This window comes from Ictalurus furcatus, chromosome 7 (genome assembly GCF_023375685.1).
Source record: "Ictalurus furcatus strain D&B chromosome 7, Billie_1.0, whole genome shotgun sequence".
NCBI lineage: Eukaryota > Metazoa > Chordata > Actinopteri > Siluriformes > Ictaluridae > Ictalurus > Ictalurus furcatus.
The window spans coordinates 26,087,025-26,113,378 of NC_071261.1; the positions used below are offsets into that span (position 1 = coordinate 26,087,025).

At 40.1% G+C, this 26,354-nt stretch overlaps 2 protein-coding genes across 2 annotated transcripts; one reads left to right on the top strand and one right to left on the bottom strand.

Moving 5' to 3' along the window:
* Nucleotides 1-3,792: 3,792 nt before the first annotated feature.
* On the bottom strand, nucleotides 3,793-8,551 carry c7h4orf48 (chromosome 7 C4orf48 homolog). Its single transcript, XM_053629518.1, has 4 exons — nucleotides 8,447-8,551; nucleotides 8,082-8,200; nucleotides 6,405-6,493; nucleotides 3,793-4,738 (listed from the first exon to the last, which is right to left on the bottom strand). Exons 2-4 carry the CDS (start codon nucleotides 8,179-8,181, stop codon nucleotides 4,667-4,669), a joined length of 261 nt encoding a protein of 86 aa, XP_053485493.1. The 5' UTR covers nucleotides 8,182-8,200; nucleotides 8,447-8,551; the 3' UTR covers nucleotides 3,793-4,666.
* A 3,042-nt stretch (nucleotides 8,552-11,593) lies between these two features.
* nelfa (negative elongation factor complex member A) lies at nucleotides 11,594-24,696 on the top strand. Its single transcript, XM_053629520.1, has 11 exons — nucleotides 11,594-11,884; nucleotides 17,006-17,177; nucleotides 18,268-18,429; nucleotides 18,558-18,647; nucleotides 18,752-18,876; nucleotides 19,074-19,143; nucleotides 19,247-19,335; nucleotides 19,491-19,602; nucleotides 20,554-20,849; nucleotides 20,953-21,052; nucleotides 23,857-24,696. Exons 1-11 carry the CDS (start codon nucleotides 11,675-11,677, stop codon nucleotides 24,039-24,041), a joined length of 1,611 nt encoding a protein of 536 aa, XP_053485495.1. The 5' UTR covers nucleotides 11,594-11,674; the 3' UTR covers nucleotides 24,042-24,696.
* The last annotated feature ends 1,658 nt before the right edge of the window (nucleotides 24,697-26,354 follow it).

Consider the following 26,354-nt stretch of genomic DNA (forward strand, 5'->3'; position numbering starts at 1 on the left):
AACACCAGACACTAGATGTGCGAGGTTTAAATAAGACAGGTTCCACCTGCACTCCCTAAGCAAGTTCTAATCATTGGCATCCAATCTTGAACACCCGATTTTAATTTTACGGATTTGAAGGTGAGATAAATGTAGGGGCGTACTTACTTTTTCTATGTGACTGATCTTTTTTTTTTTGTTAATTTAAATTTTGAAAATTACTACAAAATGTCAATTTTATGTGCCATTTAATAGCGTGTAGCTAATTCACCAATGAATGGCTCAAAAAGAAGAAATGGAGGGCTATGGAATGGCCTAGTCAAAGTCTGGATTTGAATGATGGCTAGACGACTGGGTCAGAGCATCTCCAAAACAGCAGGTCTCGTGGGGAGTCCCCGGTATGCAGTGGTTAGTACCTACCAAAAGTGGTCCAAGAAAGGCCAATCAGTGAACCTGTGACAGGGTCATGGGAGCCCAAAGTTCATCGATGTGTGTGTGGAACAAAGGCTAGCCCGTCTGGTCCGATCCCACAGAAGAGCTACTGTAGCGCAAATTGCTGAAAAGTTAATGGTGGCTATGATATTAACAGTACATACAGTGCATCACAGCTTGCTGTATATGGACTGGTCAAAATGCCCACGCTGACCCCTGTCCACCTCCGAAAGTGCCTATAACGGGCACTTTCAGAACTGGACCATAGAGCAATGAAAGAAGCTGGCCCGGTCTGATGAATCACATTTTCTTTTACATCATGTGGATGGCGGGGTATGTATGAGTCGCTTACCTGTCACAGAGATGGCACCAGGATGCACTATGGGAAGAAGGCAAGCTGGCAGAGGCAGTGTGATGCTCTGGGCAATGTTCTGCTGGGAAACCATAAGTCCTGGCAATTATGTGGATGTTACTTTGACCCATCCCCCCTCGAAACACCATGAAAGTTAATGTGACTCACTAGATATATTTCAATCATGGCTGCATTGTACATGATAGCCAGCATTAATGAAACAGATCTATCGATCTATCTATCAATCACGGTCTTGTGGGTCTCATACATCAAAATATCACACACTTTAATCCAAACTCCTGTTGAACAGTACCTCTACTTAGCTCAGGGGTTCTCGAACCTGTCCTGGAGGACTCCTTATCTGACACACCCAATTCAGGTCTGTTCTAATGAGCTGATGAGTTGAATGAGGTGTGTTAGATGAGGGAGATGTGCACTGCTGGGGGACAGGTTTGAGAAGCACTGGCTTAGCTTCTCACTGAAGCAACTGTGAACTTTGTTAATTATTGTCAAGTTCTCAAAACACCAAGCGCTAGTCTCTGATTTATTTAATGTCGCCTATATCATGGTCTCATACCTCAAATAAGCTCATGCAAGACTGTTATCTGGAATAAAGAGCTTAATTATGGGCAGGAAAATAGGCCAAAACAGGATGTCTGAGGCACACAGTGTCTGTTTTGTTTTCCCCCTCTCACTGCGACATACTGGCCAGGTTTTGGCAGGCTAATGCATGCGGGACACTGCAGTTTTAAATGAAAGCCGATGGGGCTGTGTGGGTATCACTGGTCTCTTTAGTGCCTGCTGCTGCTGTGTGTGTGTATTTGCTGGAAAGCTGCTTGCTCGGCTGGAAATACTGCAGTGCTGCGACACCAGAGCCCGAGCCGTGCTGTGCGCGCGCCCCCACGAGCCCACTCAGAGAGAAGCCCTCGCACCGTGCGTTGCCAGATTGGGAACTTTTCACCACAGACAGAGCTAGTTTGCAAAAATATCTGACAACATCAATCATCTTAATCTATGACCTATCAGAGGATATTTTATTGAACCCTTAAGCCTTAAGCTCTGTTTACACGTAAACTATGTAGACAGAAGTTTGTGGACAGCTGACCATCAAACCCATGTGTTAACCGTCCCCAAAATGTTCTGTAGGATGTCTTTGTATGCTGTAGCATTAAGATTACTGTTCACTGGAACTACAACACCCAAACCTGTTCCAGCATGACAATGCCCCTTGAGTGTCCTGCACAGTGTCGAGTTCTGACCCCAACCCCACTGAACACCTTTGGGATAAACTGGAACGCCGACTGCACCCCAGACCTCCTCACTCAACATCAGAGCCTGTCATCACTAATGTTCTCGTGGCTGAAGGATCATTTAAAAAATCCCTACAGCCACACTCCAAAATCTAATGGAAAGCCTTCCTAGAAGAATGGAGGTTATTATAACAGCAAAGTGGGGCTAAGTCTGGAATGGGAGTGTGATGGTAAGTTGTCCTCAAACCTTTGGCCAAATAGTGTATTTTAAATGGCACATTGGTGACAGAATTGCTTCCAAATTAGACTTGAAGTGGGGGTGTTGAAACACATATTTATTTATTCTGAAAAGTCTTTCATTTCTCCTCTGCATTCTGTAATATCCTCAGCAGCGTCCCAATCCATCTGCAATATTAAGTATTTTAGTATCAGTTCTGGCAAAACTTTTTTCTTCTTCCATTGCATACTTTGATCCTGATTACAGTCATGTTGAATGGGTCCTTTGTATACTTCCCGGTTCTGGAAGTAGCTTTTGTGCAGGATAACTTTATTTCCACGATAACAACAACGATGGCCACGTTGAAAACCATTTATGAGAAGTGTTATATGGACTAGTTCAACAAACAGACTTCATATAAAATCCATAATGAACTTTCCTTCACTTTCACACTATCCGTTGTTACCCAGATGAAGATGGGTTCCCTTCTGAGTCTGGTTCCTCTCAAGGTTTCTTCATCTTAACATCTTAGGGAGTTTTTCCTCACCACCGTCACCACCTGCTCGCCCAATTGGGATAAATTCACACATTTAAAATCTGTATCCTGTGTTTATATGTTTCTGTAAAGCTGCTTTGAGACAATGTCCATTGTAAAAAGTGCTATACAAAAAAAATTTCTAATTGAATTGAATTATAGAAAAACTGTGAACTTCACAGTTTGGAAACATCCTGAAATTTCCAGCCAAGTAGTATAGAGGGCAAATAAACTGAAACTGCGTTGAGTACTAAATGTTCACTATGTGAATGAAAGTTAATTTGTCAGACTCTCAAACCAACCAGCAGAGTTTAAACCGAGGGTTTGTGTGGCTCTTCGTTCCTCCTCATCTAGCTCTGACTACCACTGTGCTGTTTAACATTTGGCTATTGACACTGAACATACAAAAACACTTATCACTCACATTACAAGTGTTAACTCTCAACTAACTAGAAATACAGCTAGCTATTGTTAGGAAAGGATGCTATCAGTGATAAAAATTTTACTAGCTTTTTTCACTTTTCCACAATTGTATGATTTTGTAAAGCCATTAATGGAAATGGAGTAAAATGTAAAATAAATATGAAAAAATGTGGGGAGCAAGCTGGGTTCGTAGTTTGCATGTTCTCCCCGTGCTTCAGGGATTTCCTCAGGGTACTCTGGTTTGCTCCTCCATTCTAAATACATCCGTTGTTGGCATTTCCATATTGTGTCCTTCGATAGGTTGGCACCCCATCCAGGGTGTCCCCCGCCTTGTGACCCCGAGTTCCCTGGGATAGGTTTGAGGATCCATGAGACTCTGTGTAGGATAAGCGGTACAGAAAATGGCTGGATGGATGAAATAATGCATGCACAATACCCACATATCTAGCTACTGTACTCATCATCAGCGCTAACATCAGTTAGTGTTACTAAAACAACAGAACTATTCGAGGAGGAACAAAACCGTCACTGTACTTTTTCACGAGAGAACATTCCTGACATTAACGCGTGTGGATAAATAACACAATGAAAGTCAGCTCTCGTCTTAGTGTTCAATGCTGTTTAATTTTGTTTCAGATACATTTAACTTTATAAATGAAAACTGTTTACGAATGACATAAAAAAAGTAGCATCAGGACATTACAGTTACTAACATTCTACATTGATATCCATTGCAGCTACATTCAATGAGCCACTGCTTTCTGACTCTCACAGCTCTGCAGATCTGTGTAATCTGTATTAAACCCAGCTACACACCAACATGATAATCAGGGATTTGATTGGCCTGATGACGCTATAAAACAGCCGAACTAAACGTGTACTACATTTATCATGCCTTTTCTTTTCAATAAGTACAGATACAACACTCTCAGAACACTACCCTTCCTACACACATTATACATCTGTGTTATAAAATTTCTTTAAAAGTATTATTTCTCTACAGATTTCTACAGGAAAATACATCTATCTGCTACATGTCTAATATTCGTCAGTCATATCTATTGTAATTGATTAAAAACGTAATACTAAAAGCCATAATAATGTGACATAAAGAAGCAGTAATATTGTGCAAATATTATTCCATACATTTGAATGTGAACTCTAATATAAAAAAATTAAGAAATCAAGCTAGAAACATTACATATATAACCACAACATTTAATATAGGAACATAAAAATGTATGCTAAAGCACTAATACTCTGATTGGGATAGTATTGGCTCATACAGCTCTGTAACTTTAACATGCCGGTCTTGTGTTCTGTAGGACGTTTGCAAAACAGGTTGTTTAGACCACAGAGGAAAAGAAAATGTTGCATTTGGTTAGTGTTCATGTTTTTATATGAATAAGTATATAATTAGAAGGCGTGATGGGCTGAAAGATCTCCGGTGGCTCTGTAATGGCGCTCAGAGGCTGTGTTCAGTTTAAGGTGCTGATGGGCATGCAGTCACACAGCGCCCTCCTTTCAGCTCTCAGCACCAGATTCTCAGTCTGATGAACAAAGCACACAGAGCGCACAGGTTGGCAACTGTTTTCAGTTAAAGTGCTGATTTTGTGCTCTAGAAATCATTTTCACTTTCTATTGGTTAATAAGCATGGAACAGACAGGCGAGGTGATCACTACACATACTTACTCAGAAACATACAGGGCTTTGAGAGGAGTAATGTCATCACCTGACTACATGAAATTCAACCCATATTTTCAATCCATTGTTCATGTTTTAAGTCACACTGGATGTACTGAAATATATATTTATTTCAGGCTACAACAAAAATTTACCATCAAGGTAAACCAAATGTGCACTAACCGAGGAAGTGGTTATGTAGAAATGCATGCTTCTTATTGGTAATACAAGGGAGATTTTAGTGAAGCACCCAAGAGGTCAAGGGTAACTCTGAAGGAGTTGAAGAAAACCACAACACAATTGGGAGAAGCTGGGCTTTATGGAAGAATGATCAGAAGAATTATTTAGAAATGTTATAAGCCATTGCTGGGAAATAAAAAAAAAAGCCATATGAAATCCTGTTTAGAGTTTTCCAAAAGGCATTTGGAAAAAGGTTCTCTGGTCTGATGAGACCAAAACTGAATGTTTTAGACTTGGGTTTGTCCAAAAACCCAACAGTGCTTATAACCCTGATCATGTTGTACTGATGCTTTTCATTATCAGGGAATGGGAAACTGGTCGGGCAAGACGGATAGAGCCAAATACAAGGCAATCCTAGAAAAAAAAAACTGTTCCAGTCTACAAGACACTAGAGATTGTAGAGGAGGTTCGCTTTCTATCAGGACAACAACTCTAAGAGTACTGCCAAAGTCACACTGGAGTGGTTCAAATCCAACAGGGTTGTTACAATAGCCCAGTCAAGGCCCAGACCGCAATCTGATTAATCTGTGGCAAGACTTGAAAATTGCTGTTCACTAACAGTCTCTATCCAATCTGACAGAACATGAGCAATTTTGCCAAGAAGAAAGGGCAAAAATATCAAAATCCAGACATGCAAAACCGAGAAGATCCAAGAAGACTTCTACCGTCCTTCTAAGTACTGACCCAGGGACATGAACATAAGTCTAAGACTTCGAAGTACTGACCCAGGGACATGAATACTCCTGCAACCACAAATGTCAGCTTTTTGGTTTAATTAACCTTTGTGTCATGATGAAAAATATTTTGCACCTTTAAATGTTAGACATATTGTGTATAGCAAATGGTAAAAATTCCAATTAAGTCCATTTCATCTCAAGGTTGTTACATTACAAAATGGGGGAAACGTTCATGGGAAAGGTCTAACTTATTATAGGCACTATAGAGAGATAATTAGACTATTAAATTAGTAGGTTGGATAAGTATAGCTGATTAATAACTGATTAACTGTTTAATGTCGGTTTTTCATGTAGTTGGGTTAAATATTATGACTTGAGGATCCCCAGTCATGTGAACCTACTATGCCCAAAGAATTTTTTTTATTACAAATAGATCACACCATACATGACTGGTGTGATGCATGATTTTCACTATCACTGTCAACCATGAAATGTTACAGTTACTATATTTTCCAAAACAGAGCATTTTTATACAGTACATTTAACAGATTTTTTAAATCACTGGTATTCAGGAAAACCTGAAACACTACCATCACTGGTTTATTGCTGACTTACCCGTGAGTCGAGGTTGAAGGCCGTCTTCTTCAGATCCTGCAATGCTCGCTGCATGAATTCAAACGCATGGCAGTCCACACACGGCCGACCTGACGCAGGAACAACGGCTCATCAACTCAACCAGGTTTGTCATATAACTCTTCTAATATTTCTCCATTTGCATGTAGATATATAACACTGGTTTCATTTTACCGCTGGACCAGACTTTATAGGTTATTGTCCAAATTAGCCCAGTGTGGTACTCTCATTGGTACTCCCTAAAATGACTCCCTATTTTTTCTTTAAGTACATTAAGTTTATTGTACAGTTTAACACTCTATGTAGTGCTCTAGAATATCCAATCAGGATTCAGATTTGGATATTACATCAATATTTTCTTGTATAGCTATAACAGTAGGATAATTGTAACCAATACCATAGCAGGGTTTTTGATTGCTCAGATGGTGCTGATTATTTTCCATAGTAGCAGCTCTGACAGTATGTAATTCGAATGGCACCACTATCAGCAGGTAGTCGAACAGCATTATGGGTAATGTAGAAAACCATTCACCAATGTGAAAATCGACCAACATGGTGATGAAATAAAACAAACAAAATAAAAGTCAATTTCATTAGAAAATAAAGCATGGATTAAATTGAAAAGCACATGTTAATTACAAAGATTAATCTGCAAGTCATTCAGAGTGGGTTTATCCTTTAAGTACTCTCTGAAATAATAGTATTAAACTGCATTGCTGGGGTGGGACCTTCAAAGGCTACATCTTTTGCACCTTTAATATGTAATTAATAACAGACAGACCATGCAGGTATATGAGAACAATGCACACTGGGGGGGTGTGACGTGACACAACATGAAGCCTCTGTCTTTGTGTACGAGCTGTTACTATAGAAACCATAACGTATTAGAACGAGAGCATTAATATGAACCTTTTGTTCGTGTTTGAGCCAGAACTACTCTCAGAGCCGTGCTGTAATACAAAAATAACGCCCGCCTCCTGACCAATCAGATTCCAGCATTCAACCGCACTGTGGTATACGTATCTTTAACCTGGAAATGTGGATGTAGTGTTCCTTTAATAATGACTTAAAAAGCTACATGAATTGATTTTAAGCCATTTTTAGAGTAAAGCATTCAGTGGTACAATAAATGCACCGTTCCGGGTAAATGATGCATCATAGCAAGGAAATGTCCAGTTTATATTACACCAGTCCTGAGCGTGTGTGAACCATTTAAAATTAGGACTGGAAGTAGCTGTTGTTGTGGAAGAATGATCCACACATATACAACATAAAGGAAACATTAAGTACGTTTTCCATCTTCATCCCTGCTGAAATAAAACCCAACAGAAACCCTCATAAAATGTGTAATGGTTTTAATGGGAATTACATGGGTTTTAATGGAAACTGTAATAGTCAATGTGGTTCTCTGGTAATTTCTTGCCTTCTACTGGTAGCATGTTACGTCTAGTGGATACCATTAAGGACTATTAATGGTAATGGTTTTAATGGATATCTGATGGTCTGTAATGGTATTTGTAGTGGAAGCCATTAGAATTTGTGTTGGGGTTTTTCAGCAGGGATGTTATGTCGTAATACAAGAATTCTTATCTTCTCTTTTCATGAACACATACATATAGAGGCAGTGAGAAAAAGAGGATTTCTTCATGGATATCTTACTCTCAGCGGGAATAACAGTGCCAGAGTCGGGATCTGCGTTCATCAGCTGAACCGCCAGCAGCATCAGCAACACTGGAGCCAAAACACAGCTCGACCTCATCCTGTCTCTCACCAGCGGCCTACAAAACACACAACACTCAAAACCCACACACTTTCACGCCTTATTAATCCACGAACTGAAAGACAGCATCCATCTAATCCGGACAAGATGTAGACTCATGCTGGTGAACCATTACACAAACCTGTCCTACTATATACAGATATATGCGGCAGATACGAACGCTACTTAATTATTAACTCTACACATACTAAGGTTACTTTCTTTTTATTTATTTTTTAAACTGAAAGAGACCAGAGATACCAACCAACCACACGGAATGAATGCTGCACTTCAACGGACTGTGTATAAAGATGCTCCAGCTGTCTCTTCTGCAAACCTACAGGACAATATGGAGCCCTATGTTTTATTCAACAGAATGGTGGCGTCCTGCGCTCTGATTCGTCCGTTGTGGTCACGTGGGTGGCAGCGACATCCCGCCCATCTTGGTGCTGAGTCTGTTCAGCTTGTTCAGCTGTAATAATAATATTATAAAATAAATGACTGGGGCTTGTACTGTGGATGAGACACATCATCTAAAATGAATAATAAACAGATTCAGAAACGCGTTATTTTAACAAAGAAATTGTATATTCGTGAGGTTTTCTATAAGGAGAGATTTATTTAACATTTACAGTATATGAGCCTCTAGTGGCAACCTTTGTTGGGTTTTTTGTGTGTGTTTTTGTTTTTTTAACAGCAAGACGTAGAGATGTTCCTTTAAGTTTTTCACTACATTTTGGGGGTCTTACAGATGTTTATATGAACTAACCTGTTTGACAGGTGTTCCTCAACCTTAAATGTAATTAGAAATGGATAAAAAAGTAGATGTGTTGTTCTTAAATAAATGTTCTTGTTGTTTTTTTTAAAGACTATGAGTATATTAACTTATATAAAACAATACATTTAAAATAGGTAGTGGTATAAGAGGAAGATAAAACACTTCAGGAAAACTGCTTTTGGAAAATAATGAACTTTGGGGTGATACCACCATGTTGTTGATTTTGTTTTTCCTATAACAGCACAATAAATATAATGTTAAACTTCCACTTTAATATCATCATCACAGGAATAGTCACGGTGTGAATTCTGTAAATACTATTCATAATCCTTAGCCTACAGTTCATCTTCCTAAAATCTTTATACTTTAAATGTATGACTCATTTATGGCAAAAAAGTATTTTTTGATTCTATTTTTTAAACATGTATAGCGTTTGTGCCATGAGGGGTAAAATGAATGTACTTGTGTTGTTTTTATGTAATTGTGTAGATACATAATATACACATAATATCTTGAATATTTAATATTCAAGATTCTGCACTATTTCTATGTCCCTAATTAATTGAAAGCAAATTAGTGATATTGACCATGTTAACTGCTTTGTACAAAAGGTCAGATTTTCCTCACACCAAATCTCTTTTATTGAAGAAAAAAGCCACAGTAAAATGAAGTATCACTGTCTGTTGTTGAATTACAAAATAAAAGCCCTCCAAAACTCATGTTGTGTTTTTTTGTCTATGCATTTAGAAACCCATAAAAGGAAAACTCCTTTATTCCACAGACCAGTTTCACCTCAGGATGATAGTACACCTTCTCACAGTGCCACTTACAGAATGACAAGACATTCTGATGTTGAATTTCACATTTAAAAATGTTTAATGCCATTTACATTTTCTTTTCTTATCCAGTCCATTTTGTTTGTTATACTGAAAGGTCAAAACTATCTTTATTACAGGGACACAGATGGAAAGTATCAACAGTAATTTTATATATATAATATATATAATTACTGTTGATACTTTCCACACACACACACACACACACACACACACACACACACACACACACACACAATAATTGTGTGTGTGTGTGTGAATTCATTTGATTGTCTGGTTGTTGTGACTTAACCTTAAAAACAGGAAAATACATTTTATAATTCCTCACAAATGACAGAAAACACAGCAAACATACATGAGTTTTGGAGGGCTCTTATTTTGTAATTCAATATCAGACAGTCCTGAAATGGTGTGAGTGACACTGTGAGAAGGTGTATTATCATCCTGAAATTCATCTGTGGAATCAAGGAGTTTTATTTTTATGGGTATTTAAATGTATAGACAAAACAACACATATATAAGTAACATGTGATTACATCTCCAGTCGTATATCTATCATGTTGTGTATTTATGTTTAAACAGGTTGATGTGTACAAAAGAAACAATAGCACATTCAGTACAATAAACAAGAAGGTGTAATATTATTCTGAGGTGAAATTAATCTAGTCTGTGGAAACAAGTAGTTTGTTCAAGGCCTTGATGCGCACATACAAGACCTTGCCTGGAACAGCACCACCCTACCTCAACACTCTCCTTGAGGTTTATGTTCCCTCACGCAATCTGTGATCAGTTAACGACCGACACTTAGTAGTGCCTGCTCAGTGTGGCTCAAGGTCCCTTTCCAGAACCTTCACACTAACTGTCCCTCAGTGGTGGAATGAATTTCCAACCTCAATCCGGACCACAGAATCTGTCACTATCTTCAAAAAAACAGCTAAAGACCCACCTCTTCCATGAACAATTAACTAACCCCTAAATATCCAACCCCACATTATCCTTTAAAAAAATACAATAAATAAATAAATAAATAACTTACTCTGGCTCTTACACCTCTAATCTGTGCAATTTTCCTTTTGTAGAACTCAGTTAATAAATCTTGCATGGTAGCACTACTTGTATTGTTCTCCGCTTGATATATCACTTTGCTTGTGTTCCCTCATTTGTAAGTCGCTTTGGATAAAAGCGTCTGCTAAACGAATGAATGTAAATGTAGTCTCCTTTAATATAAATCTGAATATCAATCTGAATTCACAGACAAAACCGCACAGAGAGATAGAACAATAGATAGAATGATAGAACGATATATAGATAGATAGAATCATAGATAGAATAATAGATAGAGGAACGATAGATAGAACAATAGATATAGAGAGATAGAACGATAGATAGAATAATAGATGAATGATAGAATAATAAATAGATGAATGATAGATAGAACATAGAACAATAGATAGATAGATAGATAGACAGATAGATAGATAGATTAATGTTTGACAGACAGACTGGCTGAATACTGTCGTAAAAAAAAAATCTTTCCAGTAGAAGTCCAAAAACCTCAGAGAAAGAGAGACGGGGGGTGGTTGTGGCTGTCAAAATAATCAAACTTTATTGAAACAATCGACAGTCTGCAGAAAGTCTGAATTCTACACACACAAACATGTCTTTATATACTTTTCTGAAACAGTAAACTTTATCTGTAGGCGGGGTATTAATCTCCCCTAAGATTATGGGACACAAACCCCACAAATTTATGAGAAATTATTATTTACAATACTACACACAGTGGAAATAGGTTTGTGTGTGTGTGTGCGCGCGCGCGTGCGTGTGCTTTTAGGTAGTCTGTTAAAATGCCGGAACTAATTATTCGCCTTTTTCCAAGATGGCGTCGATGAGGGACAGCGACACCGGCCTGTGGCTTCACAACAAACTCGGCTCTACGGACGAGTTGTGGACGCCTTCGAGCATCGGCTCTCTGCTCACCGTGTCGGTTATCGACAACATCCGACTGTGTTTCTCCAATTTATCTCCTCCGGTGAAGCTGAAACTGCTGCTCGGCATGCTGCATCTCCCGCGCAGGACTGTGGACGAGGTGGGGCTGAGGTTATACTGTGGCCCAATCCCAAACGCCTCAACGTGTAACACTGTAGTGCACTACCTAGGGCGTACCAGCCTTTACGTACTGCCTGCGTAGTGCACTTGCGTAGGGAATAGCGTTGCGTTTGGGATTGGACTAAGGGTTTTAGGAGCTGTAGCAGGATTAGCCAGGTGCAAGAGTTGCTATTTAGTTTGCAACAAAAATAGATGATAAAATAATATAGATATCTAGGGCGGTGTGAGGATCAATGCAGTTCAGCAAACAGCAATAAATGTCCATGCATTTATTAATACAGAGCAAAATAATAATAATAAAAAGTAGAAAAGGGTAAAGTTTGGTCAGCAGTCGAGGCTAACAAGCTAAAGTGGCTAAACTAGTCAGAGAAGCATATGGTTTTTGTATTGTATAAAGTCACCGGTGCGGTTTGTGATGTGGAATTGATTTCCTGCACTGTTTCTTGTAATAAGTTGTGAACAGTGTTGTAGTTAATGATGAAATGAACGTGATGCTGTCGGTTGGTTAGTAACAAGCCGAAACTTGGCGCTTCAGTGAGGCTGATGGAGTTGGGCGGAGTTTTCCTCTTACACTTTCAACACTGCTCCTGGACAAACTCTTCACTTTTACTTTTTCACTACCGGCATTTTAATTCGGTCGCACTTTGGACTGTAATACTATTCATTTAGTTAATTCTGGACGTGTTGTATATATTATTTACTGCAGCCGTGTTAAGTAGTGACTTTGTTGTTATAGGTTCATTGGCCACGCCCCCTTTATTGAAGAATTGTGTTAATTTCAAGTCCTCATGAAATCAAAATTGAAGCTTCGTGACTTTTAGTAGGAATATGTTCGGTTTATGGATATATATAAGCTAGTGTGAGCAAAAACAATGACCGAAAGATATGAGTTGAAAATGTACAGTCTCTCTGTACCACCGAAACGGATCTACAGTTTTGATGACATCATTCTGCACTTCAGCTTCACGTCAGATTTTCTGTCCAATCAAATGCTTGGTAGAATCTGATGCGTCATGCCTCCGACTTTCATTTTTTAAAAATCACCTTGCTGTTTTTGAGCGAGAGAAATCATATCAGCGAGCATGTGTCGTAAATAAATGCGTTTGACTTTTTGAGTGTGCGTGTTTTATTCGGTTTTCCTACTGTAAGTTGGTTAAGAAGGAAATGGCTTCATTCACGTTACTGCTCGGACTCGCGTCCGTGATGCTAAATGCCAAGTACGGCTTAGCTCATGCTGTGAGGTAACACTATTGGTGATTTAAAAATGTGGAGGAGCCACTCGATCTGTCCCGACCCGACTTCCTGTTTCAGTGGAAATGATGTCAACACATCAAATAACGCTGCATGTTTTAAGGCACTTGCACACGCAACTTACTTAAATATGAATTTACCATTGCAAAGCTTTACTGGTCGTGTTTAGGATATGTACACAGACATGTACACACCTTAATCACACTAATAACCTCATGTGGGAGTTTTCACCGCATTTTGCGACCGGACACGTACACACACGGCAGTGCTCAACTAACACTAATAACGTCGTTTGCGACAGGACATGTACACACGGCAGTGCTCAACCATTTGACGGCAAACGAGAGCAGGCTGCGTCCGAAATCACGTACTTCCCTACTATATAGTGGGTGAAATATGTGTATTTCTATATACTACATAGTAGGTAAGTACGCGGTTTGGGACGCAGCCCACGGCTTCAAGCAGTCGTCTGTTTGCACGTACAGCAGGATAAATGATTAAATGCACTTGAAGCTTTCATAAAATTAAAAATGAAACACCCAAAACTGTATACGGTACCACAACGAAGACCAACTGTATGTCACGTGATATTCTGGAGGGACCGTCGGACGGTGTGGCGCGGTGACGTAATGACGTGCCATTAATTGATCTATGTTCTTTAACATGTAAAATGGGTACATGAAAGGAATATTCTAAAAACGACTCATGTAAACACCTTAATCACAATATTGCCTTATTCAGAATAAGCTCAATAATTAGATTGAGATTAGACTGCTGTCCATGTAAACGTAGTCACTGACAGTCATGACAGGCAATTACACAGGGACATAAACTCCCTAGATCTGATCACCATTTGGACTGAGATTTTTTTTGCCCATTCCAGTGAAGTCAGCAGTGATTGAAAAAGCACATGTCCCCAGTGAAATGAACGCAGAAGATGGATTACTCCATCATGCTGTCCTTTGCGGAGAAAGTAAAAGTAGATAGATGGATAGACTAAGCAGAACTTTTCCACTCAAACTACAAATTACACAAGAACACAGAGCTGTAAGTTTAGTGATTTTTTTTTTTTTTTGGTTTGAATGGAGGGGTTGGGCCTATAACCTCTGTTTACTGTGTTTGCTCTTCATGCAAGATTATACCCAATGGACATATAAAGAATTAGGCAGTGTTAAGGCACTGTGCTTTAACTTGTGTCCTCTATTTATGTGCATGATCTGTGTTGTGTCAGTAACAGCGTTAACTACACGAGGGGATCTGGTTGTTGAATTGATAGATGTGTCAAATCTGATCTGTTTCAGTGTAGTCAAATCTGTAAACCGAAGCTGCCTTCATGTGCTCCTCAGAGGTCCTGTTCCCAACGTGTGAAATTGTAGTTATGAAGTGCTCCTTAAAATGTTGAAATCCACTAGGTAGCTAGCTTTATCTCTTTATTGTGAAAATTACATAGTGCAACCATTTGATACAGATGTAGACCAGTGTCTGTGTGATGGTGTAGAGTGTACAGTCCAGAGACGGGAGCTGTACTGTTCAGTAGTGTCCAATTTTCCTGTTTAGTGAGCATCCACTGACCTACACAGTATTTACTAAGGCTGGGCGATATATCGATATGGTGATAAATTATTACACGATGTACTTTTCTGAGATATTGTTGGTATGTATTTTTTATTTTATTTTTAATAATTGCAAATTAAATGGTACTGAACGGATGCCGTTGATTTGACGTAATTTTTTAAAACTTTTAATCTTTGTCTTTATAGAAATGAAAGATAAGTATTGACAAACTCAGTTTAAGAAACTATTCCTTGACCATTCCTCTGGTGTGAGAAAAATGAAAGAGCAGTAACATAACATAACACAATTTGGTTTTTAAAACTGTTTCCACAATTCCCAGTTGTATTTACTGCATGAAGTGACAGTCAGGTGCGACTTTTAGGTTGACGGCTTGCATTTAGACGACTTCCAATAGCACATGACTGGAATGTAGCAGCATTTTAATAACAGAATACATTCTGAATTCTTCTGTTTTTGTGTATATCTCATACTAAATTGTTTCAGAAGTGAAAACAAAATCTAAGATAAAACAAAGGCAAACTGAGTAAACACACAATACAGTTTTTAAATGATAATGTTCATTATTGAAGAAAGAAAGTGATCCAATACCAACTGGGCCTATGTGAGAATGTATTTGCCCCCGTAGTTACTAATTCCCCAAATCACTGAAACTGCATTCATAATGGAGTTCAGCCGGACTAGACGCAACCAGACCTGATTACTGCAAACCCTGTTCGATCAAATTAACACTTAAATAGAACTTTTTCAACAGCATGAAGTTGGTTAAAAGGCCTTACCCAGTAACACACTGTGCCAAAAATTAAAAGAAAGTGCAGTAGTGATGAGAAAGACTGATGTATTTCAATCAGTTTCTGGGAAGGGTTACAAAGCTATTTCAAAGGCTCTGGGACTCTAAAGAATCACAGTGAGAGCCATTATCTCCAAATGGAAAAACTCGGCACAGTAGTGAACCTTCCCAGAAGTGGCCGACCTTCCAAAATTCCTCCAAGAGCACAGCAATTACTCATCCAGGAAGTCACAATAGACCCAAGGACAACAGTGAAGGACCTACAGGCCTCTCTTGCACCAATAAAGGTCAGTGTTCATGACCCCACTATCAGAAAGACACTGGGCAAAAATGGCATCCATGGAAGAGTGGTGAGGCGAAAACCACTGCTAACCCAGAAGAACATTAAGGCTCATCTGAATTTTGCCAAAACACACCTTGATGATCCTGGGAGAATGTTCTGTGGATTGATGAGTTGAAAGTGGAACTGTTTGGAAGACAGGAGTCCCGTTACATCTGGTGTAAACCAAACACAGAATTCCACAAAAAGAACATCATACCTACGGTCAAGCATGGCGGTGGAAGTGTGATGGTGTGGGGATGCTTTGCTGCTTCAGGGCCTGGACAACTTGCAATAATTGAGGGAAACATGAATTCTGCTCTCTACCAGAAAATCCTAAAGGAGAATGTCCGGTTTTCAATCTGTAAGTTGAAACTCAAGCACACCTGGATTATGCAGCAAGACAATGATCCAAAGCATATGAGTAAGTCCTAGTCCTAGAAGGAAGTTATCGGAAGTGTTTGGTTGCAGTTATTGCTGCTAAAGGTGGCACAAACACATTTTAAGTTTAAGGGGGCAATTCGTTTTCCACGTTGGTGATGTGTGTTGAATAACTTTTTTTTTTTTTTTTTTTGCTTCAATAAAAAAAAATCTAAATAAAAACTGTATTGTGTGTTTACTCGGGTTACCTTTGTTTTATTTCATTTGAAGATCTGAAATTATTTTGTAGGCTAACTAACATTCACTGAAAGACTTCACATGTGGAAAATAGGGCCAGCTGATGAGCATGTCAAGGCAGCAGTATATGTGATTATGCTATCAGTGAGGTGTATCCTGGGTTTTATACAGTGTTAATGCAATCACGATTCAAAAAAATAGCTGCGAGTAATTGCCTACATCAGCTCACCTATGGGTTTAATCAGAGCTACTGTTGTATACATGCACAGCATTTGCAGCTGAAAGTAATGTCACTAACACATTGTTGACGTTCGGAAACTGTTTAACTGAACTGTTCAGCTATGTGTAATTAATTATAGGTGCTTATAGCAAAGTGGGAAATATGAGAACAACATGATGTCATAGACGCGGTCACAAGGCATGTTTACAGACATGATCATTTATTATCTGATAATCTGTGGCAGATTACTTCCATCTGTTGTGATGAGTTTAATAACGTAAACTTGAAACAGTGAAGCAATCCTGATTTCTGATCCGTTTGTTCTTCTCAGATGAAGGATGCTCTGTCAGAAATCATTCAGTTGGCCACAGTGGACTCGGAGCCCTGGGTGCTGATGGTGGCCGACATCCTCAAGTCCTTCCCAGAAACGGGTTCTCTCAATCTGGACCTGGAGGAGCAGAACCCCAACGTGCAGGACATCCTGGGAGAGCTGAGAGAAAAAGGTCAGCACGTTCATGAAATGAAAGGTCATCACGTGATTTCCATCGACCGTACTGTTCGTTTCCTTTCACCGAGGAGTCTCGGAACAGAAATCTTACTGATATTGTTCAGCCAAAGATGAAACTTGCACAGTGTGTAAACTTACCTCAAATGTAGGCATGTTTTTTTTGTGCTTAAAGTTTGCTTCTCTAGATTTGCACTAGAGCTCTGAGGCTAATATTGCTAACGAGTAAGAAAAACGGAACAGCTTAAATGTTTGCCTCAGGAGACGCAGTGTGGCTCAGTAACACCATTAGCACATTTCATCGAATAGAAGAAGTCGTCTCAAAGGATGGTGTACAACATTGCTATTGAATCCTCAAATCTGATTGGTCAGAAGGCGTTGATTAATTTCCTATAACGGCAGCTCTGATCGTAGCGTCGGCTGTAAAGTCAAAGCAGAGGTTTATATGAATGCACTCATTTTTCCTCTACTATGATGTGAGTAATAGTTGATGTAGTGGTGTTCCTTTCAATTTTTCACTATGTGAGAGTCTTCAGGACAGGGGAGTGTGCACGTTTGTGGTTTCTCAGTCAAATGAAAAACTGTTTTTGTGTCTTATTCACATCAAGAAGGGGAAAAAAACAGAGGGAGGTGGGTGAGGAAACGACTGTTTGTATAGCTGCTAGGTGATAACGGTGCCTAATTTGTTTCATAGACATTCCACAACGTTAAAAGTAACTATAAATGGGGGGGAAAAAATGTATACTTATTTAGTAATTTTTTTAAAATTGTTGGCAAATTGCTGTGGTATAAGAGGAATAAAATACTTCAGCATGTTTTGTGATTGGAAAACAACAGGCCATATCACACCATCCTGTCGCTGATTATTTTCCAGCACACTCTGTAGTGTTTTATTCCTAATTAAACTATGTGTTGAGTTGAAGCTATATTCTAATTTTAATCATTTTACATTTACAATCCCACAATGCACCACATGACCCGTGGAGCATCTATTGTGTAAACTTCATATTTAGCTGAAGCGTTTATCTAGCTTGCAGACTTATCGTTTGTGCCGCTGTGTTGAGCCTGTGTTCGCTTTCACCTTGCAGTGAGCGAGTGCGAGGCGTCGGCCATGCTGCCTCTTGAGTGTCAGTATCTGAATAAGAGTGCTTTGACCACGCTGGTGGGTCCCCTCACACCTCCCATCAAACACTTCCAGCTCAAGAGAAAACCCAAAAGTGCTACACTGAGAGCTGAGCTCCTCCAGAAGTGTAAGTGTTAATGTGTGTGTGTGTGTGTGTGTATGTACATCAGAGTAATGGCTTTATTCAGTCTAATATGTGTTAATAACCGAATTTAGGATCTAGGATCTCTGAGTGTTTGTGTATTCATCTTGCAGCCACAGAAACCGCACAGCAGCTGAAGAAAACCGCAGGAGTGCCTTTCCACGCTAAAGGACGAGGTCTCGTCAAGAAGATCGACACTACAAGTGAGTTAGATAACACGATGTCGAGCTTCTGCTGTTTTTGTGCACTCTTAAGTCTGCCACGCGCGCACACAAAATGAACTAATGTTCTTCAACTTCCACATCAGCACCGCTGAAGGGGATTCCCAAAGCTCCGTTCCGCAGCCCCACCGCACCCAGCATGTTCCCTTCCAGTAACAGGGCGCCCATCACCCCGACTCGCACGCCGCTGCGCAAAGAGAGAGGGGTCAAGGTAATGGCTTCACCACACGCCCACCACTTCTCCGGCAGCTGTTTGCACATTTGGTTCTCTACACATAATGTTTGCCATGCCGCTGGATGAACGCCAGTGTTTACTGAGCATCGAGAGCAACACATCACGTAGAAGATGAAACTTCCTCTGCTTGTTGTGTTTATCATAAGCTGTCTTCTTCAATCTCCTTCTTTTAGTTATTAGACATCTCAGAGTTGGACATGGTCGGAGCAGGCAGAGAAGCAAAGAGGAGAAGAAAGACACTGGGTACTTCAGAGTTGTAGTACTTAAAGCACTTTACTGTGAGCAGCTGTTGGATTTGTAGTTTTCTTTTTTTTTTTTTGACAACCACTTCCTGTTCCCCTCTCAGACACTGAAGCAGGAGAGAAGGTGGCCAAAGAGGAGGCAGTGGTGGAGAACGCAACCCCCGACTATGCTGCTGGTCTGGTATCTGCACAGGTGTGTAATAAATGAGCGAAAAATAAACATCTTTGTAAATGTCAAGTATGATACAGACTATATCCTGTCATTCAGCCACCTAAGTTTGCTGTAATATAGATTTGTGCTATATATGATTTAGTATGAATAATTAAATCCACTGATTTGTCTGTCAGAAATTGGGGGCATTGAACAACGAGAGTGCGCTACCGTCGACCAGCTACCTCCCAGCCACGCCCAGCATGGTGCCCTCCTCCTCTTACATTCCCAGCTCAGAGACGCAGCAGGGTGAGACGCAGCACCATCACCTAATACAGCTGTTATTATACTGATGCAGCTGTGTGATGCAGACTAATGTATTGGGTCCAGTGAGGGCAAACAATGGACAACTTGCATTACACATTTTTTTAAGATGTCATTTGAAATGAAGGAATTTGATATTATTGCGAAAATAAATAAATAAACAAACAAACAAACATGATGTAAAATGGGCAATATGGTAAATATATCTCGTGTTATTCAAAGACATTTTGCCTAGCAAACTGTATTAGGACGGTCACATTTTAAAATACAAAGATTATATAAATAATATATCTCAACATGTAATTGATTTTTATCATGTTTTTATATAATATCAGGGGAAAAAATAATTGAAAATGGGATGGGGGAAAAATAATACAAGTAAGGCATAATCCAAGGCTAGGTGTGCGTTACACGATTTTAACGAGTGACGTGGAGGAACAGAACCTGATGTGAAGCGGAGTGCGTTAAAATGGTGTAACACACACCTAGCCGTGGATTATCCCTCTTCTACCATGGTCACTTGCCAGTAATTGACAAGTTAAAGCTATCATTGTTGTTTGCAGCACAAAATTTGACTTAAGTAACGGTTAATTTTCATTAGTTATTTTATAGACGGGTCGTTAGATCTAGAATTCTGCCCTCTCTATATCATACACAGAAATAAAGTAGAGTTTAACTACTGTGAGGAGCTGTGACTGTATGTTACTATGGTTACAACTGTTTATAGGCAGCGCATTTATTTAGAACTTTATTTATTAAACTGACTGGACAAACTTGTGCATTGTACGGTTTGAACACACACCTTCCAGCCAATAAGAATTGAGTATTCAGACAGACCGGGGTATAATCGGTGTTCTTCAACTTTGTGACTTTATTTGAAAGGCATCGTTATAACAGATGAATAATCAATATTTTTTTGTGCCTGCTTTCCTTTAGCCAGCACAGGTGCTACAAACCGGCAGCCCGAGGAATCGACGGCGAGCGGCGCCGCAGCCTCGACGCTCCCGGGTCAGTTTAAACAGAGAGCGCCCATGTACAACGCCAGCACTGCCAGTCCCACAGCTCCCACCTCTCCCACCACGCCCACCAGCACACCCCACAACAACACCCCTCCCACCGCCGCCACTGCAACACAACCGGACACGGCCACGCCTCCATCCACCACCGCAGCTCAAGCCACGCCCACGCCTGCCCCCCAGCAACCTCAGCCCAAAAAGAATCTATCGCTCACGGTAATGACAGCATACTGCACTGATCTTACACTCTCCAAGGCCTTTCTCAGAGTTTCACCTTCTCTTAATTTGTCTTTGTTTTTGTTTTTTTTAATCACTACAGAGAGAACAGATGTACGCCGCACAGGAAATGTTTAAGACTGCAAACAAAGTCACCCGACCCGAGAAAGCTCTTATCCTGGGCTTCATGGCAGGATCAAGAGGTACTGTAACCAGGAATATGCGTTGTATATTCTTTCCTTTATCACCTTTTACACTCTCGTGCTAATATATATGCATATATTCACATTCCGCTACAATAACTGAAACGCAGCTACACTAATTAACAATAAATAAGTAAACAAACACCTAAAGTAGATCTGTTAATAAATAGATCCTCAGTCCTCAGCTTGAGAGATGAACTCCATAAAATCTCAATTCGCTGTTGGATGAATAATTTAATGTTGCACAAGCATCGTAGGCATCACAGCAATAAATAAAGCACATAATTAACATACCGCATACTTCCCTATATTTCAGGCTCAATACAAAGTATGAGGAATGCTGTATGTGTAAACACCCACTAGGTGGCGGTATATCTCCATAAATGATGCTGACTGTTGAGTGTTTTAACTATGCAGATAACCATGACTAATTGTCATATTTTTCAAATAAAAATAATTCGAATATAACCACACTTTTTTTAAAAATCATAACCTGACATGATCTGCATATAGAATTACAAATATGCTTTTATATCCATGTAGCATTGGTGATTTGTTGATCTAAAATAATCACTGTTATTTATTGATTACCAAACATTAACAACAAAGTCCAGGGAGAAATCCAGAGTGTGCACAACAGCTTACTCCCTAACTATAAAATATTAACAGCAGACACATGCAGTGTAGCTTCCAAATGAACAATATGTGCCGGTGTGCTAAATGGGGAAACCTTCCATATGTGAAGCAGGGAATTTTTATACAAGATCTACACAGCCATTTCCTCACCAGCTTTTTGCAGCGAATAAAGGCTAGTTCACATTACACGACTTTCGGCATCGGCAGATCGCTGTGCTGTTCAGACTACACGACTTACTGTCTTGTAATCGGGAGTCATGAAGTCGTTGTGGTGTTCACACTACATGCTGTGAACAGTGGGGGTCACACACTATGCAATCTGACAACGACGAAAAACTACGTTTTGTCACCAAAACACGCGGGAAGTGACATGGATATATGATGCGAAAACCACGCGCGAAGGAGGAGTTGATTTATTTGAAGATGGATGTGGGACAGAAGCATGCGGTGCGAGCTGTTTGCGCAATGATTTGTGCTGAAGAAACCCACGGAAAAAAGACGGAGAAAGTTGTGCAGCTTCTCTCTTTTAAGCTTCTGCGGGTTTCCCTTCCTTACAGTGACCTCACCCCATGGCTTGCTCTCTCACTGGCTGTAGCTTGTTGCCGCAATCACTGGCAGTGTTGACACTTTTCACACCACAGGATGTGGAGTCGCCCGACAGCTCCAGATATTTAGCACGCCAAATATCTGTCTTGCGTCGGCGATGCGTCATTGAGTAATTAACACGAAACGGCAGTCGATCGTTATCGCGCCGATTTGCCTCAGATCGAAGGGTTTTTGTCGGCGAGTTACAAATCAGGCTTAAAATCATGTAGTGTGAACTAGACTTAAGGTGAAAACATACAGCTTGTGTTACCAACAAAGTGTAAAACACCAAGACGTCTGTTCTGAACACTTTTATTATTTCAGAAACCTTTCAGGAAGCTTCATCTCTGACTGGAGACTCCTTCCAAAAACACTAAACAATCATCTCCTCATACATAAAGCAATCAACCTCTCCTGTATAGCTCCATTATATATTAACCCTCTTACCCCGTATGGCCGAAAAACCGGCTTGCCCGTCTTTGATCTATTCCCGTAAGGACGATATACCGGCTTTCTCGTCTATGCCAAATACCCGTAAGGGCGATTATAGAGGATTTACAGTGTAAACGTTTTCCCCGGAAGGCCGGTGTACCGGCATTACTCTGCTATGAATCCTTACTTATTTAATTATTATTTTTTGACCCGGAAGGTTGATGACGTCATGACGTCACGACGTGATTACGTTATTACGCCGGCATTACGATGAAGCTGATCCAAGCGTGAATATTGGTGTAATAGTAGAAGTGAACTAAAAATGCCAAAGCGAAAAGCTAATCGTGTTCCAGCTAAAGTTACACCTACAGTGAACACAGGTACATCTAAAACAGTGAAAAAAAGAAAACATACACAGTTACACAGGCGAGAGCGAGGATTCTAGATAGTGACAGCAGTGAAAGTTCAGGCGATGTTGAAACCGAAACTGATAGAGACGCAATCTCTCCTGATTCAGACCCTGATAAGTCTTCATCTTCAGCATCAACCAGTGCGACTGACACTGCATGGGTCTGGAGTCATAACTGGACCATTTCTGTGCATTCGTGAAAACACTACCTGCTGGTCTGATTATCACCAGAAACTTGACTTTTGGCGCTAAAATGCATTTATTTATTTATTTATTATTTACTTGAATTTATTCAAAGGCATTGACCACGCTGATGCTCGTATGGTACTTCTAAATGAGTAGAAGGATTTTAGCGAGCATTTTTCGTTATTACTCTAGTTAAGAATTGCGCTCTAAGTGCAGTAAAAACACTGAACTGCTTCATGTTCAAAGTAATATTACACAAATACATTATTATAAGTTGTTTCAAGGCCTAAAAATGTTAAAATTAAAATGTTGATTTTGGCCCAGGAACTCAGGGTTGGCGTGCCGTTTCTCTGGGGAATATAGGGTTATGGGACATAATACTGTGGGAACTTGGGGGTAAGAGGGTTAAGATTAATAGAAACTGATTCTAGTACATATGCAGTATTTATATACATTAGATAGCAATATGTGATTTCGACACACCGTGTAGGAGTGGTGTCTGTCCTGGGAGCTTGACGTGTACACGTCCAAACTTGTCTCGTTCTCACCCTTACAGAGAACCCATGTCCGGAGCAGGGTGACATCATCCAGATCAAGCTGAGCGAGCACACAGAGCTTCTTCCTAAAGCGGACGGTACAGGCAGCACTACCATGCTGGTGGACACGGTGTTTGAGATGAACTACTCCACAGGCCAGTGGACCCGCCTCAAAAAATACAAACCCATCACCAATGCATCCTGAGGAGCTGGAAAACACACACACACACACACACACACACACACACACACATACACACATACATACACACACATACATACACACATCCATCACATTGTCTTTTGAAGAAGGCAACACACACACATCATATCTTTGATCTGAGAAACACACACACACACACACACACACACACAGAGTATCTGGGCCAAAACGACAGACTAAGAAACTGTCTTGATGGTAAAGTCGTGTTTAAGCGGAGTGAGGTGGACTTCTTATTTTGCTAAGCTCACTTCCTGTCTGTGTTCCTGTATTGCCAAAAGTCAGGGAACTACTTTCTACATATATATTTTTTTTGTTTTCTGGTTTGTAATACATTCTTTAATTATCATTGCCCGGTTGTTGAAGATGGGTTGGAATAGAGGTGGGGTTGTTGCTCCGGGACGTTTTTAGCTTCTTTGATTGACCCCTGTATGTTTGGCCTTACACGCCGTTACATGTTCCAAAACACACAAACATGTCCATCTGTTTCAATGTGAGAATATGAGAAAATAATTACATTTGCAAAAAAGAAAAAAAAAGATGAACCATAGGTTGTTTGCTGGGTAGATATTTTTGGAGAATGATTGATTGTTCTTCAGTCATCAGGAGAAGGAAAGAAATAAATCGATCCATGTCCGGACCAGAACGCGTGTTCGCTGATTTTAACGTGTACTTGAATTATCGTTTTAGTTTGAAGCTTTAAAGGAGCGGTTTGTAATTTTAATGCCTTCTGCTGATGCAAAGGGATTGAAGTGAATATACTATATATTACCCCTTACCTTGAGCTCATCAATATAGACATGCTGCAATATACATAACTCCAACTGGGAAAGTCCAAAGAAAAAGCTCCCTCAGCACAAATTTCCTGTATGTAAACTTGGGACCCGGAGTTCAGCAAGTGACATCAAATCAGCATGGCTGCTCACAGCTCATAGTATCTGATAAACAAAGTAGCACTTCTTAACTTTAAATGAGTTATGCTGTATATATTAGTTGCTTTAGATCAATCAGCATACAGACTAATTAACTTGTTAAATCTAGAAGACTGACTCGCTGTAGTTTCTTTTATCCAATCGTCCATCCATTATCCATTTTCTGTACCACTTATGAAGGGTTGTGGGGGGCCTGGCGCCTATCCCAGGGGACTTTGGGCACAATGCGAGGGACCAACACAATCTCGCACACATTCACACACTATAGACATTTTTTTTATTTTTTTAGAGATGCCAATCAGCCTACAACACATGTCTTTGGATTGGGTGAGGAAACCTGAGTACACAGGGGAGACCCCCGGAGCATGGGGAGAACATGCAAACTCCGCACACGCAGGGTGGAGCTGGGAATTGAACCCCCAACCCCGGAGGTTTAACCACTAAGCCACTGCCCCGCCTAGTCTCTTTGTAGAAATATATGTCGCCAAAAGTTTGTGGACACCTGACCAACACGTCCAAATGTACATGTTGAACATCTCATGCCAGATTTAGTTACCCTTAATAACCTCCACTCTTCTGAGAAGTCTTTCCACTAGATTTTGGAATGTGGTGGTAATTTGTGCTCATTCAGCTACGAGAGCATTAGCGAGGTCATTCTTTGTTGTCATGTGAGGAGTCCTCGGGTGCCGTCAGCATTTCAATTCCTCCCAAAGGTGTTCAGTGGGGTTGGGGTCAGGGCTCTGTGCAGGCCATTCAAGTTCTTCTAATCCAACCCTGGCGAACCAGGTCATCATGGAACTCGGACCTTTGTGCACAGGGGCATTGTTATTCCGGAACATGTTTGGGCCTCTTGGTTCCAGTTAACAGGAACTGTAATGTTACGGCGTACAAAAACATCCTATGCAATTACGTGCTACCAACATTGTGGTAATAGTTTGGGGAAGACTCACATATGGGTGTAATGGTCATGTGTCCACAAACCTTTGGCCTTATAGTGTAGATTGGATTTTATTAAAACCAGCCAGCTGTTTCGTTTTCCACTGCCTTGAAGCTCATTTTCTGGGTTGTTTGGAGGTTGTAAAAAAGGGGGTTATTAATAATTAATTAATTAGTAATCTTAATGAATAGGATTATTAATCAGAGTACTTGTCAGCCCCCCCCCCAAAAAAAATGAAGGTCTGATCTACATCTCTCATCTGTCCAACTTTAATTAATGGAAATGCCAAATATATTTTATTAAAGGAATGTTTGTCAAAATATGAAACAGTTCCAGTTAATCTATTCACCCCTCCTGCCAGGCCCACTGAGAATCACCTGGAAACCGTGTGTGCATGTGCAAGCATGCCATAACCTTCAGCATAGCAAC

Excerpts from the sequence above, each read along its gene's own strand:
- c7h4orf48 (XM_053629518.1), bottom strand. The coding sequence starts at position 8,181 with ATGAGGTCGAGCTGTGTTTTGGCTCCAGTGTTGCTGATGCTGCTGGCG. Across the intron at positions 6,494-8,081 it reads CACTGTTATTCCCGCTGAGA|GTCGGCCGTGTGTGGACTGC; the intron begins GTAAGATATCCA and ends TTCCTGCGTCAG. Across the intron at positions 4,739-6,404 it reads CCTTCAACCTCGACTCACGG|ACTGAGAATCTGGTGCTGAG; the intron begins GTAAGTCAGCAA and ends TTTGTTCATCAG.
- nelfa (XM_053629520.1), top strand. The coding sequence starts at position 11,675 with ATGGCGTCGATGAGGGACAGCGACACCGGCCTGTGGCTTCACAACAAA. Across the intron at positions 11,885-17,005 it reads CGCGCAGGACTGTGGACGAG|ATGAAGGATGCTCTGTCAGA; the intron begins GTGGGGCTGAGG and ends TGTTCTTCTCAG. Across the intron at positions 19,336-19,490 it reads CTGGTCTGGTATCTGCACAG|AAATTGGGGGCATTGAACAA; the intron begins GTGTGTAATAAA and ends TTTGTCTGTCAG.